The sequence below is a fragment of the Garra rufa genome, chromosome 22 (genome assembly GCF_049309525.1).
Source record: "Garra rufa chromosome 22, GarRuf1.0, whole genome shotgun sequence".
Taxonomy (NCBI): Eukaryota; Metazoa; Chordata; class Actinopteri; order Cypriniformes; family Cyprinidae; genus Garra; species Garra rufa.
This window is the reverse complement of record NC_133382.1, coordinates 31,540,058-31,554,018: the sequence shown is the minus strand read 5'-3', so window position 1 is coordinate 31,554,018 and position 13,961 is coordinate 31,540,058. Positions and strand designations below refer to the sequence as shown.

General features: G+C 31.3%; 1 protein-coding gene across 15 annotated transcripts in view; it reads right to left on the bottom strand.

Annotated features, from left to right (window-relative positions):
• The window catches only part of camk2g1 (calcium/calmodulin-dependent protein kinase (CaM kinase) II gamma 1), a 106,584-nt gene extending 93,979 nt beyond the window's left edge, over positions 1 to 12,605 (bottom strand). For 10 of the 15 annotated variants that reach the window (XM_073827791.1, XM_073827796.1, XM_073827800.1 and 7 more), the window contains exons 1-2: positions 12,440 to 12,604; positions 10,813 to 10,907 (exon numbers count right to left, since the gene is read on the bottom strand). In XM_073827791.1, coding sequence (XP_073683892.1) covers positions 10,813 to 10,907; positions 12,440 to 12,504 — 160 coding nt within the window. In that variant the 5' untranslated portion in view covers positions 12,505 to 12,604. Of the gene's footprint in view, positions 1 to 10,812; positions 10,908 to 12,439 lie in introns of all 15 variants that reach the window. The other 5 variants (XM_073827801.1, XM_073827804.1, XM_073827802.1 and 2 more) reach the window with 2 other exon arrangements.
• Positions 12,606 to 13,961: the final 1,356 nt, after the last annotated feature.

Below are 13,961 nucleotides of genomic sequence, written 5' to 3'. Positions count from 1 at the left end.
ATATATATATATATATATATATATATATATATATATATATATATATATATATATATATATATATTTTATTTTATTTTATTTTTTTTAAAGCACAGTTTTTTTTTATTTGTATCCTTTTTTTCTGCTGTATTGCTATCTTTAAATTAATCACTAATATAAAGTTTTGGACCCAGTTGTAATTATGTTAAATAATCATGATCACAATATTGACCAAAATAATCGTGATTATGATTTTTGCCAAAATCAAGCAGCCCTAAATCCTTGTTGAATAAATGTATTTATTACTTTTAGTAAACAAACAAAAAAAAATGTACCAACCCCAAATTTGTTTGGACAGTAGTGCATTTCATGTAAAAAAATATTTATAACTACATGTTGAATGAACAACTAGTGATTCACTAAATTGCATTGTATGTTTCTGTTTCGATGAAAAGATTGGTTTATACGATTTTTAAGAAATAACTTCTTTTAAAAAAACAAAATGACAAATAATTTGCTTATAATTAAAATATATCAGTGTCAGCATCGGCTATCGGCCAAAACGAGTTATTATCGGATATCGGTACAAATCTAATAGTGTATTCATTACTTTCAGTAAACAAAAAAAAAAAAAATGTACCAACCCCAAACTTTTTGGAACAGTAGTGCATTTCATGTAAAAAATATTTATGAAAAACTTCTAACAGAAAAACAATGTACATCTTTAACTACATGTTGAATGAACAACTAGTGATTCACTAAAAAGAACTGACTCATTAGAATCTTTCATTCAGGAATCCAAATACACTGGTTGCATTGTATGTTTCTGATTCACTGAAAAGATTGGTTTATAAGATTTTTAACAAATAACTTCTTGTTAAAAACTAACCAAAATTAAAAATAATTTGGTTATAATTAAAATATATTGGTGTCAGCATCGGTTATCGGCCAAAATGAGTTAATATCAGATATCGGCAAAAACCTAATATTGTGTATTCATTACTTTCAGTAAACAAACAACAAAAATGTACCAACCCCAAACGTTTTGGAACAGTAGTACATTTCATGCAAAAAATATTTATGAAAAACTGCTGAAAGAACTGACTCATTAGAATCTTTCATTCAGGAATCTAAATACACTGGTTGCATTGTATTTTTCTGTTTCGATGAAAAGATTGGTTTCTAAGATTTTTAACAAATAACCTCTTGTTACAAACTAACCAAAATTTCAAAAAAAATAATTTGCTTATAATTAAAATATATCGGCGTCAGCATCGGCTATCGTTAATATCGGATATCGGCAAAAACCTAATATTGTGTATACTTTCAGTAAACAAACAACGAAAAAAATGTACCAACCCCTAACTTGTTTGGACAGTAGTGCATTTCATGTAAAAAAATATTTATGAAAAACTGCTGACAGAAAAAACAATGTACATCTTTAACTACATGTTGAATGAACAACTAGTGATTCACTAAAAAGAATTGACTCAGAATCTTTCATTCAGGAATCCAAATACACTGGTTGCATTGTATGTTTCTGATGTGAAAAAGAAAAGGTTCTTGGTTCCTAATTCAATAAACAATACAAAGACAAAACTACTGAAATAAACATTTTTCACATTAAATTTTAAAATATTGATATTTCGCTAATTACTGAAATATACATTAAAAACGCTTGAGAAAAATACATTGTGACAAAGAGACTTCATCTGCAATGCACATGTGCTACTTCACAAGCTTCCTTTGTGTTTTTGCAATCTCATCCAGGGGAACTAGCGGCATGGCAAAAATGCGAACAAGGCAGCTGGAAATGACTACGCCAATGATGAAGCGCTGGGGAGCGAGCAGTCAGGAAGATGCATGCGGGATAACTGACAGTGATCCTAATGGCCCACGACATGAAAATGCGTTATAACGCTTCTGGTCAGATCAGTCAGAGGGAGAGTATGATGTCGTAGGGCAGGCAAAGCAATTCGCATAGTAGAGGACAAGTCTTCAGACAGCACTATGTGATCATTTTACTGCAGGAGTCACACCCTTTTAGGCCATTTCAGAGGAATAATGCAAGTGTACACACAACATATATACATTGTGGGTGTATGTTTGTGTGTGCAAACAGCAGGAGAGGAATCGTACAGCTCTTTGGACATCTGCCAAATGAACTGTGCCGTTAAGATGCCAGAGTATCACAACAAAATTCAGAGGTAATTCAGACTCCGTGTCGGTTTTTGTCAAACAAAACAAGCATCTAGTCATTTAGGGGACTGGAGCTCAAGTCTGCCTTAGGGAGGTTAAGTCCTCTCAATAGCGGCTTAAACTGAATCCACTCGATCCGAGGAGCTGTCTGAATCTCCTGTGCCGCTTTCGTAACCGTTTAAGGTGAAGTTTAAACAACATATGTCTGCAAAGACAGAGAAATTATGACCACATGGCAAAAAAACTAATGCAGGGTAAGAGATGGTTATGGCATCCCCCTCTGGTCTGAGCTTCTGAAATACAATTAAATAAGTGGATTAACCTCAATACAAAAGCAATCCCCCCTCGCAAGGTAAGAGAGAAGAGGACAGATGCATAGATGCCAAAACTAGACACTGCATCAGAGGGGAAGAAATTTCTTTTTTCTTAGATTAAAAAATAATTGTATAATTTTTTTATGCAATTCATCAATAGATCTGAAAATCCCTAAAGCACTTTGTATAATTGTATACAAATATAGGGGAAATCATTGATCTTCATTTGATTTACGGTGATTTTGAACCGGCAAAAATTTATTTTATTTTCCATAATTCATATATTCAAGTAATATAAACTACCATTCAAACGTCTGGTGTCAGTAATAATATATTTTTTTTAAATAAATGAATACTTTTCCTTCTCAGAAAGGATGCATTAAATTGATTGCAAGTGTTTAGTGTTTAGTTTCAAACTAATTTTGATATTTAAAAAAAAAAAAAATGTTTTAGATGTTTATAATAATCAGAAATGTTTCTTGAAAAGCACATTTTTGACAGAATGAGGTTAAGGCATTTAGACTGGAAATTGTTTGTAGGGATGCAAGAACAAAAAAAAAATACAAAAAAAATTTAGTAAGAATTTAAGAATTTTTTTTTTTTAGAAATACCTCCCTATATACAACAACAAATGTACAGAAGAACAATATATATATATATATATATATATATATATATATTTTTTTTTTTTTTTTTTTTTTTTTTCCTAAGGACTTCTCATTATGGGAAAAAAACTACAAATTGAAAATCCCTAAAGCACTTTGTAGAATTTCATAAAGGCAAGGGGAAATACATTGATCTTCACCTGATTTATGATTATTTTGAATCTGCTAAATTAATTTTACTTTCCATAATTCATACAAACAATATACACTACCATTTAAAGATTTGGTGTCAGGAAAAATATATTTTTTAAAAGAAATTGATGCTTTGTATCAGCAAGGAAGCAATACATGTATTAGAAATGATAGGGAAAAAATCAAAATGATTTAATTATATAATATTATATAATATAATAATAATATTTTCATTCTAAACAAATATTTGATACTTAATTGTTTTTTTATTTAGTATTTTTTAATTTATTAAAAATTAATTACTTTTGACAATTTCTGTTTTAAATGTTTATAATTATCAGAAATGTTTCTTGACAACCAATCAGCAGCATATTAGAATAATTTCCGAAGTTAATGTGGCTGTTAAAGATTTTCTTTTTAAATATAATCAATTCAAAAAAAATGTAGTTTTATGTAGTTACTATTTTTTAAACACTTATCTTTTGATCAAATAAATCTTTGAACTGTATTTAAAAATATTTATTATTTATACAATAGTTATCTTTTAATTTTTCTGTTTTCTTTTCAGTTGTCTATATAATAGTATTTTATATTATATATACATTTTACCCTCACAACTCTCAAATGAACATATGTAATTTAGTATTTTTTGATCAAATATTTAACAGTATTTAACTTAAAATAATGTTTTTAATGTCTCTTTATTTTTCCCCAAGGTTCACTTATTTATGTTTCATATATAATAATATTAAATAACAATAATTTATGACTTATTTAATACTTTTTATTATTATTATTTTCTTTTTAAAATATATTTCATAAACAAAACCAGAAAAAAACACTTAATATAGTTTTCAATAAAAATATATAATGTCTCCTGATTTTTCCCCCAATGGACACTTATTTACATTTCATCTATAATAATAATAATAAAATATAATATAATAATTTTTTTGTATTATTTATACAATAGTTATCTTTTAATTTTTCTGTTTTGTTTCAGTTTTCTATATAATAGTATTTTATATATTATATATATATATACACACTTTTTACCACTTTTTTCCCTCACAATTCTCAAATGAACATACGTAATTTTGTATTTTTTGATCAAATATTTAACGGTATTTAACTTAACATAACGTTTTTAATAACATGTATAGAGAAAGGTCTCTTTATTTTTCCCCAAGGTTCACTTATTTATGTTTCATATATAATAATAATAATTTATGACTTAAATATATAATACTTTTTATTATTATTATTATTATTATTTTCTTTTTAAAATATATTTCATAAACAAAACAGCAGAAAATCCCACATTTTTCCCCCACAACTTTTAAATGAACAGATGTAATTTCTGATCAAATAAACCTCTGAATGGTATTTATCTTAATATTAAGTTTTTACTCAAATATATAAAGACGTCTCTTTATTTTTTCCCCAAGGGTCACTTATTTAATGTTTAATCTTTAATTAATAAATGAATGAAAAAAAATATACATTAAATGATTTATTTTAAATAAAAAGAAGAGCAAGAAAATCCAACATTCTTTCCCCACTACTCAAATGAACAGATGTAATTTGGCAATATTAATTTGTGCACTATGACGCTGCCTCTTTATAGAACATGAGTCAGCGAAGACCCTTTGGAAAGCGTTTGCACCCCAGTGGGGGGGACACGTGTCTACCGGACTTCTGCTGCTATTTCTACAGCCATTCAACCTTTGTGTTTCCAAACGACAGAATATAAGCCAAGCTGCAAGCGTTATGCACACAGCTGCTGTCATTACGCCATACATTTCCTTGGCTCAGAAAACCCCTCCCCCATCCGCTAATAAGGCCGTCATGTGACATGGCCAGAGCACTAATCACACAAATATTTATCTGGGCGCATAAGTAAAGGGATTCCTGCATATGGCACAGGGTCTGTGTACGCCGAGGTCGCTATAAACAAAACGACCCCGGTTTTTGAAAAGCAGCAGGGTTGTTTGACAGATCTGGGCAGTAGGTGTTGCGGAGTGAGACTCGTCTACTCTAAGCCCCCGCCAGGCTCACGTGTTGCTTCTCTGCAGACGTGTGGTGCACGTCGGGGCACCAGGCAGTAAGGGATTATGGGAGATTTTTGTCCGTTCTCATCCACAACTCAGTCTATCAACTCAAGTCTCCTCGTTTGCGGCAACCAATCAAATACAGCCCGAGTAAAGCGGTTGCCTAGCTACTGCAACAAGCACTTGGGCGAAACCACCAATGAGTGAAGCATTTCAGCAACACTACTTTAATTCACCTATTTTTTTTAATATACAAAATGCCTCAAAACATGTTGCAGGTAAAAGTTCATACTTTTTTTAATACTAGAGTCAAATAATTTAATGATGTTTGGTACACACTGTATTCATTTATCAATGTGAATGAAACTGTAGTTGTAAGCTTAGTCTGAATGAAATGTTCTGAGAAAGTCAGACTGGCTGGAAGCAAATAAATAATACTATTTTATAATTTTATGGTAATTAGTCCAACCTATGGATTTTTTTTTTTATCAAAACCTTATAAATTCTATTCATTTTTGTATGTTTATAATTATATAAATCAAACAAATTGCCCATTTGACTTTAGAAAAATTGGAAAATATTTAATCATTAATTATATTTTCCATGATTCACATAAATATAAAATAAATAAATGTTATTGTCAGTAAAAAAAAAAGTAATGTTTTTTTTAATTTATTTAAATGAAAATACAGTAAAAACAGTCATGAAATAATATTACTATTATACTTTTTTACTGTTTTAACGGTATTTTCATAAATGCTAGGGGAAATACATTGATTTTTACCTGATTTATGGTTATTTAGAACCTGCTCAGTTCATTTTATTTTTCATAATTCACATACATAATATACACTACCATTCTAAAGTCTGTAAAAAATATTTTTTAAAGAAATTAATACTTTTTCTCAGCAAGGATGCATTAAATAGATTAGAAGTGACAGAAACACTTAACACTTTTTTTTAAATAACATTTTTTTTTAATTCTACTTTTTTCCCCCTATTTTACTGTATTTTCATAAGTGTCAGGGGAAATACATTGATTTTGACCTAATTTATGGTTATTTTAAACCTGCTAAATCAATTTTATTTTCCATAATTCATATAAATAATATACACTACCATTGTGTAAAAATAATTTTTTAAGAAATTGCTTTTTTCTCAGGAAGGAGGCATTAAATTGATTAGAAGTGACAGAAAATAAATTTATAATTATAAAAGATTTGTAAAAAATGTATTTATAATTTTTTAAAAAGTATTTTTTTGCTGTATTTTCATAAATGCTAGGGGAATAAATTGATCTTTACCTGATTTATGGTTATTTTGAACCTGCTAAATTAATTGTATTTTCCATAATTCATAAAACTAATATACGCTACCTCTTAAAAGTCTGTAAAAAAAAATATTTTTTTTTTTATTAATACTTTTTCTCAGCAAGGAGGATGCTTTAAAGTGATTAGACATGACAGAAAAGAAATTTACTATAAAAAGGATTTGTAAATATTTTTTATTTATAATAAAAAGGTATATTTGATTTTTCTTTACTTTTCAAAAAAAGTTTTAAAGTTTATACTGTATTTTTTCTTTCTTTTTTTGTATTTTCATAAATGCGAGGGGGAAATACATTGATCTTCATCTGATTTATGGTTACTTTTAATCTCCTAAATTAATTTTATTTTCCATAATTCATTTAATCAATACAGATTCCCATTCAAAAGTTTGGTGTCATTTTATTTTAAAGAAATTAATACTTTTTACCAGCAAGGAGGCACTAAATTGATTAGAAGTGACAGAAAATAAATTTAAAATTAAAAAAGATTTGTAAAGATATTTATTTATAATTAAACAAAATATATTTGATTTTTTAAAAAGGTATTTATCTTAATATATAAAGTTTTTAATAAAATATATCAAGCTGTCTGTTTATTCTTCCCCAAGGGTGATTTATTATTTATTTATTATTATTACAGATGATATTATATTATATTATATATTAATTATATTCTCCATGATTCACATTAAAATATATATAAATATATAAAATATATTATTATATATATTAGTACTCACTTTTGAAGTGGATCAAAACCACTTCATCAAAGTTGTCCTAAAACCAAAACAACTTAGAACAACTTTGATGAACTTTTTTGATCCACTTCAAATGTTGACTACTGTATTATCATATTTACATATATTTATTCCCATGACAGCAAACAAGAAATAATTATAAATATATTGTATACTTAGTATTACTGTCCAGAAATATATAAACAAAATGGTATAATTTATTTAGGCTCAATTATTTCCTCAGACGCACTAACAATCATTAACAGAACCACTAAGGAACAAAATTCATTAAGCGGAATCTAAATCATTGCATTAAATCGAATCGTTAGATTCCCATCCCCTGAGAATTAATCTATTTGAGTTCAACTAGAATTAAATGCCCACACATCAGCGAAAGTTGAGGGAACATTAAACCAAGCATCCATCTCAAATGAGACATGGATGAATTGAATATAGAGTTACACCAGGATGACAACAACCACACCTTTCCTTCAAGAATCTCCGTATTAGCGCTTCAAGGGACTCCGTCACGCCCCTCTAGCTCTGCTAACAGGACGGCTGAAGCGCGGTCCGCTCTCTTAATTGGCCGGGCTGCTGGAGACGAGCACTCAACAAAGAAAATGGCTGTGCCATAAACAAGACCCTCACTGTCCACGCGCCCCACTTAATTTCACATTAGCGGCATGGAAAACTGCAAATCAGCAAATCGAGGAAGGCCCGAAAGACGTACTGCACCAGACACTTCACTTACTAACCTTCTGCCGTTATGACAAATGAGTTTCTCCAACCTGCTGAGGCAGTTACAATTAGATACATAACGCAGAAGATCAAAACTCCAGCAAGCTACAGGAGAATAATGCTTATTTAACTCATAATTCAATTCCAAGGCAAACAATCATCAATGGCTCAGAACAGTTTTCACCTGGCAATAAAAAAAGTTTGCTATCAACTGAATTGACCCAGAATCCTCCTCGGTGTGTGACTCAGCTTAAAGGCCTTTCTGACATTCCCACAATACCGCAAGTTTTCCCGTTTATCAGACCAGCAGCTCATTCAAATGAGAGAAATGAACACATGCCAATGACTATATCCAACCTATAGCAAGCGCCGCAGGGCCTCTAAACACACCTTAAAAATCTGTCTGTTCCTGGAAAAATCCATTTTTCATTCTTCAACTGTAATGACTCAAAAAAAGCTCTTTTTTTTCCCTTTTAAGCTCCATCTCTTTTTTTTTTTCTCTAATCGAAAGCAGCTTTCGTCTTCAGGAGCTGCACAACAAAGCATGTAAGTTCTGCGACACCACATGGTACTGATAAACACATGCTTGCGCAAAAAGGCTCACAAAATTATTGCAAAACTGCAGGTGGGACTATTTGCCAGATTTGTGCTGCAGGGCACGGCACGTATTCTCATGCGTCTCTTCATGTTCTGAGAAAAAACAGGGCAGGACAGAGGCAGAGGCAAACACTTTTGCTAGGTTTTTCCTCTAGAACAGCACGAACGCACTGGGCTTTATCTGAAGGACCGCGACCATCCCAGCAGGCCAGGTTTTGAGACACAGCTACCGAGCTAAACGGGTCTGTACAGAGCAGCCGTAAGGGGGAGTTCAGTTTCCTTTCCCAGGTTGATGTATTTCCTAGTGAAACAGGAAGCTGGAGACATATGCATCAATGTCCAAGTCACAGCCATGAATTCTGGTTCACTGCTTGTTATTGCTACTGTGTAGTTAGTGTTAACTAAAAAAATAACTATTAAAAATCATTTTTGATAATTGAAATAAAGCTAAAATTAAATAAATATAAATATTAATTAAAAACTTAAAAAAATAAAATGCAATGCTTCAGTAAACTAAGTTTGAGTTAAAGTACTAAAAGTACTGACACTAAAACCTTAAATTAATTAAAGCTACATATATATATACAATATATATTTACAGTGTACATATACAGTATAATAATAATATTTTAAAGCATATAAAACTAAAAAGACTAAAATCAAAGTGAAAATATAAAAAACAGTGCTGTCAAAGTGATTAGTCGCGATTAATCGATTCAAAATAAGTTTGTTTGCATACTATGTGTGCACTATGTATGTTTATGTATATATAAATACACACATATATGGAGATATTTAAAATAGAAATATTTGTATGTAAACACTTATATATAATTTATATTATATATAAATATGAATATTTAAATATAAATCTAACTAATTTTTCCTTAATATATACATGTATGTGTGTGTATTTATATATACATAATAAATATACACATTACACACACATAAATAATAATTTTGCAGTTCTAGCTTATATTAAAAATATTTAAATATAATATTGATTATATGAATATAAGGTTGTTAAAAGATGATACAGAGACCTGATGATCAATTTAATGTGTGAGTGAAAAATAATACAGTTCATTTACAGCAAATGAAATATACACAAAATGTTATATTTAACTCAATATCTACTCCTTTTTAATGCAAAAAAAACCTGTCCATTGATAAGGCTGCCAGTAGATTTTGGACTACTTCTGTTAACCATTTGATGCAGTAATTAAAAAACGGACAACTACAAGCTGACCCTTCGCAAACAGCTTGATTGACAGGCGATCTGACCAATCATACGCAGAATCCGCCATTTTGTCCGGCAAAGTCAGACAGGAGAGTAGATTAACTTAAAATTAGATGTAATGTCGTCTTTCTACGGTTGACATAAAATACGTTCTGATAAGCATTAATTTTTTTCACACTTTAAGTAAAGAAGAAAAGACGATCGGTTCATGTGTCAGTTCATCTAATAAGGCAATAATCTGTCACAACATATTAAAGAGCCACAAAATGGTATTTATTGTTTGAATTTTTTAAATTATTACCAAAATCATTTTAATGCTTAATACCATAAGTAACTTGCTCTCTCTTGTCTGTTGGTGTGTTGTCAGTTTCTGCTTTGCTCCGCGATGTATTTTTCACAGTGTGAGAACGTGTTGTGTGACAGACATAGCAACCATAACCAAGAAAGGCAGGTTTTTGTGAAGGGTCAATTGGCCTAATCACTATTTTTGTCTAGTGATAGTCACAAGTAGGTGGTATTAGGGGGAGGAGACTCTAGAGAGCAGTTTATTGGACAAATAAATGAATACGCCTGTGAGTGCAAGATGAATCATCAATATTTTTGCTGTTTTCCCAAATGACTAAAACGACTATATCTGCTACAAGTTAATCACTCAACTTTTACAAGTGCGCAACCACACAGACAGCCTCAAATGAACAGAGGAGGACTAAAAGCCACAAAACTCCAACTGAACAACTTCTGTTCAGTAAACGCTGAGCGAAATAAAACCCAAAGCACCTTCATCCCACTGCATTGTGTGCTCTGGAAGAGTGCTGAATCAAACGCCTTACCTCTTGCTGACAGTTTCTTTGTGTTAATAATTTTAGCAGCATATTCCTGGCCAGTGGATTTCTTCACACATCTCCGAACCACGGAGAAGGCACCCCTGCGAACGAAGAACACACAGAGCTTAATTTACCTGAAAAGTAACACAACTGACTCCTGCAAACTCGGGAGAGCTGTCAGTCATTGATGACGTAACAGCGGTTCCATTATAAATTGTGACCCTGGATCACAAAACCAGTCATCATTTATACAGACAGAATAAATAAGTTTTCCATTGATGAACGATTTATTTGGCTGAGATCTGAGAATCTGAGGGTGCAAAAAAAAAAAAAAAAAAAGAAATATTGAGAAAATCACCTTTAAAGTTGTCCAAATGAAGTCCTTAGTAATGCATTTTACTAATCAAAACTTAAGTTTTAATATATTTTTGGAAGGAAATTTACAAAATATCTTCATGGAACACGATCTTTATTTAATATCCTAATGATGTTTCGATAATTTTGACTCATACAATGTATTGTTGGCTATTGCTACAAATATACACATGCAACTTTAAAACTAGTTTTGTTTTCCAGGGTCACAATTAGCAGTGAGTAGTTTGCTTCAAAGAACCGTTTCTTCTAAAACGCTGTTTATTGTAATTGCATGCAATTGAAACTCAAATACAATTGACATGATTCCACATTGAGTCAAGTATCCTTGGACCGATTCAGTCCGATTTTGAACGAATCATTCCGAACAAAACCGATTCACTGGCGAGATTCGACACAAAAGACCGATTCGTTTACAAAACGTTTCGTTACTAAACGTCGAAGTATGACAAAAGAAGTGTAAACCAGAACAAAATTAGACTTAGCACAACACTGTCTACTACAATTCTGACATTTGCCTCTAAAAATGGGCGGCGTGCAGAGCACTTCGCATCTGCATGTCAGAAGGCTGTAATGCTCTTCCCAAAAGTGAGATTGAATTCTCAGAAAGGCGTCACTGCTCATTTATTGATTTTATAATCCCTCTTTATCGCGCCCCTCATAAGATATTAAAGTGTGATTAACTGTATGTGCGACACAGTCCATATTTCATTGTAATATGAAGTACACGGCTACATATTCTTTAGTGCACTACATAGTGCACTACGCTGCAATCATTTCGAGCAGCTGCAGAACAACATAATTTAACCTCTGGTTACGAGCATGAAACAAAGCACGTTGTTAACGTGAGAAAAAGTGGCAGGCAAATACTCAAAGTAACCGAGAAAACGTTCCTGCCCATCAGCAAACCCTTAAAATAAAACAAGGCGTGAACACAAAACACAGTGTGTACTCTATTCAACATTGTACACTACAGATACGTTACTCGAACCCGGTACAGCCCTTTAAAGCTGCCGTTAAAACGTTTCAAGCTTAGATCCGCACAGGGGGCTTGATCGGATCAAGTCCAGAACTGAGTGCTGTACTCAGTTCTGGTCTTGATCCGATCAAGCCCCCCGTGCGTGGCTCTCGGAGAGGTTTACGGGTCTCTTTGCAAGTCATTTCCCCCTGCTGTCAACATCCAAATAAAAGAATGGAACGAAACAAACAAGAGTAACTTGCGCCGATGACGTCACACAGCTACAATGTCGCGCGCACTTACTTTCCCAGCTCTTCGTAAAGCTGATACTCGTCCGTAAACCTGGTCGAGGTTACAATTGTAGCCATGTTGTGTGTGCGTGTGGGGAGGAGGGGGGTCGATGCCTCTGCTGCTGCGGTTCAGGTTTCGGGAGGAGAATCTCATGTGTTCCAGAGAGAGAAAGAAGGGAGATACAGACGGAAAGAGCAGAGGGGAGGGGCTGGATGGTGGGGGTGGAGAGAAAATCACGCGAGACCACGCGAGACTTCCCTGCAATCAGCAAAGTCACGGGTAGGGTGACAGACTGACAGATCTTTTTCATTAATACATGCATATTAACGATGGCAAGAGTCATTTTTATTCTTAATATACAACGAAACACATTCAATTCTGTAAACAGTACAATAATAGATAAAAAGGTGCCAGATTATAATACTAAGTAGTATTGAAGAGTACAATATCTATCTATCTGTAATATATTTAATAATAATATAAAAACAGCCGCGTTGCTACTACATTTATACAAAACTACAGTATGGTTATTATAAAAAATTTAAATTATATAAAAACTGACAACTATTTGGTTGTATAGATAGAAATAGGGAACTAAATATGTTCTTTTTATGTTATGTATACTCCCCCAATATTTATCTAATCTTTTTATATAGCCATTTTTCTTTGAATGTTTTTAAAGACTCTTCTGCTCACCAAGCCTGCATTTATTTGATCGAAAACACAGTGATCGAAAATTGTAATATATTTGTACTATTTAAAATAACTGCTTTATATTTGAATATATTTTAAAATTTAATTTATTCCTGTGATTTCAAAGCTAAATTTTCAGCATCATTACTCCAGTCTTCAGTGTCACGTGACAACATATTATTATTCAATATTTAAAACAGTAAATTTTTTTCAGGATTCTTTGATGAATAGAAAGATCTGAAGATCAGCATTTATCTGAAAAAAAGAAGCTTTTATAACATTATACACTATACCATTTAAAAGCTTGGAATCTGTATAATTCTTGTATTTATTTTTTGGGGTTATAGAAATTAATACTTTTATTTAGCAAGGATGCTTTAAATTGATCAAAATACATAATAAATAATAATGAATAATAAAATAAATAATAATAATAAAGACATTTATAATGTTACAAAGGATTTCTATTTCAGATAAACGCTGTTCTTCTGAACTTCCTACTCATCAAAGAAACCTGAAGAAAATATACACAGCTCTTTTCAACATAATAATAATAATAATAATAAATGTTTTTTGATCAGCAAATCAGAATATTTGAATGATTTTTGAAGGATCATACGACTGGAGTAATGATGCTAAAAATTCAGCTTTGAAATCACAGGAATAAATACAATTTTAAAATATATTAAAATAGAAAGTAGTTATTTTGATTAGTCAAAATATTTCAAAATGTAACTGTTTTTGCTGTATTTTGGATCAAATAAATGCAGGCTTGGTGAGCAGAAGAGACTTTAAAAAAAACATTTACATTACTATTCAAACTTTTGGGTTTGGTTAAAGA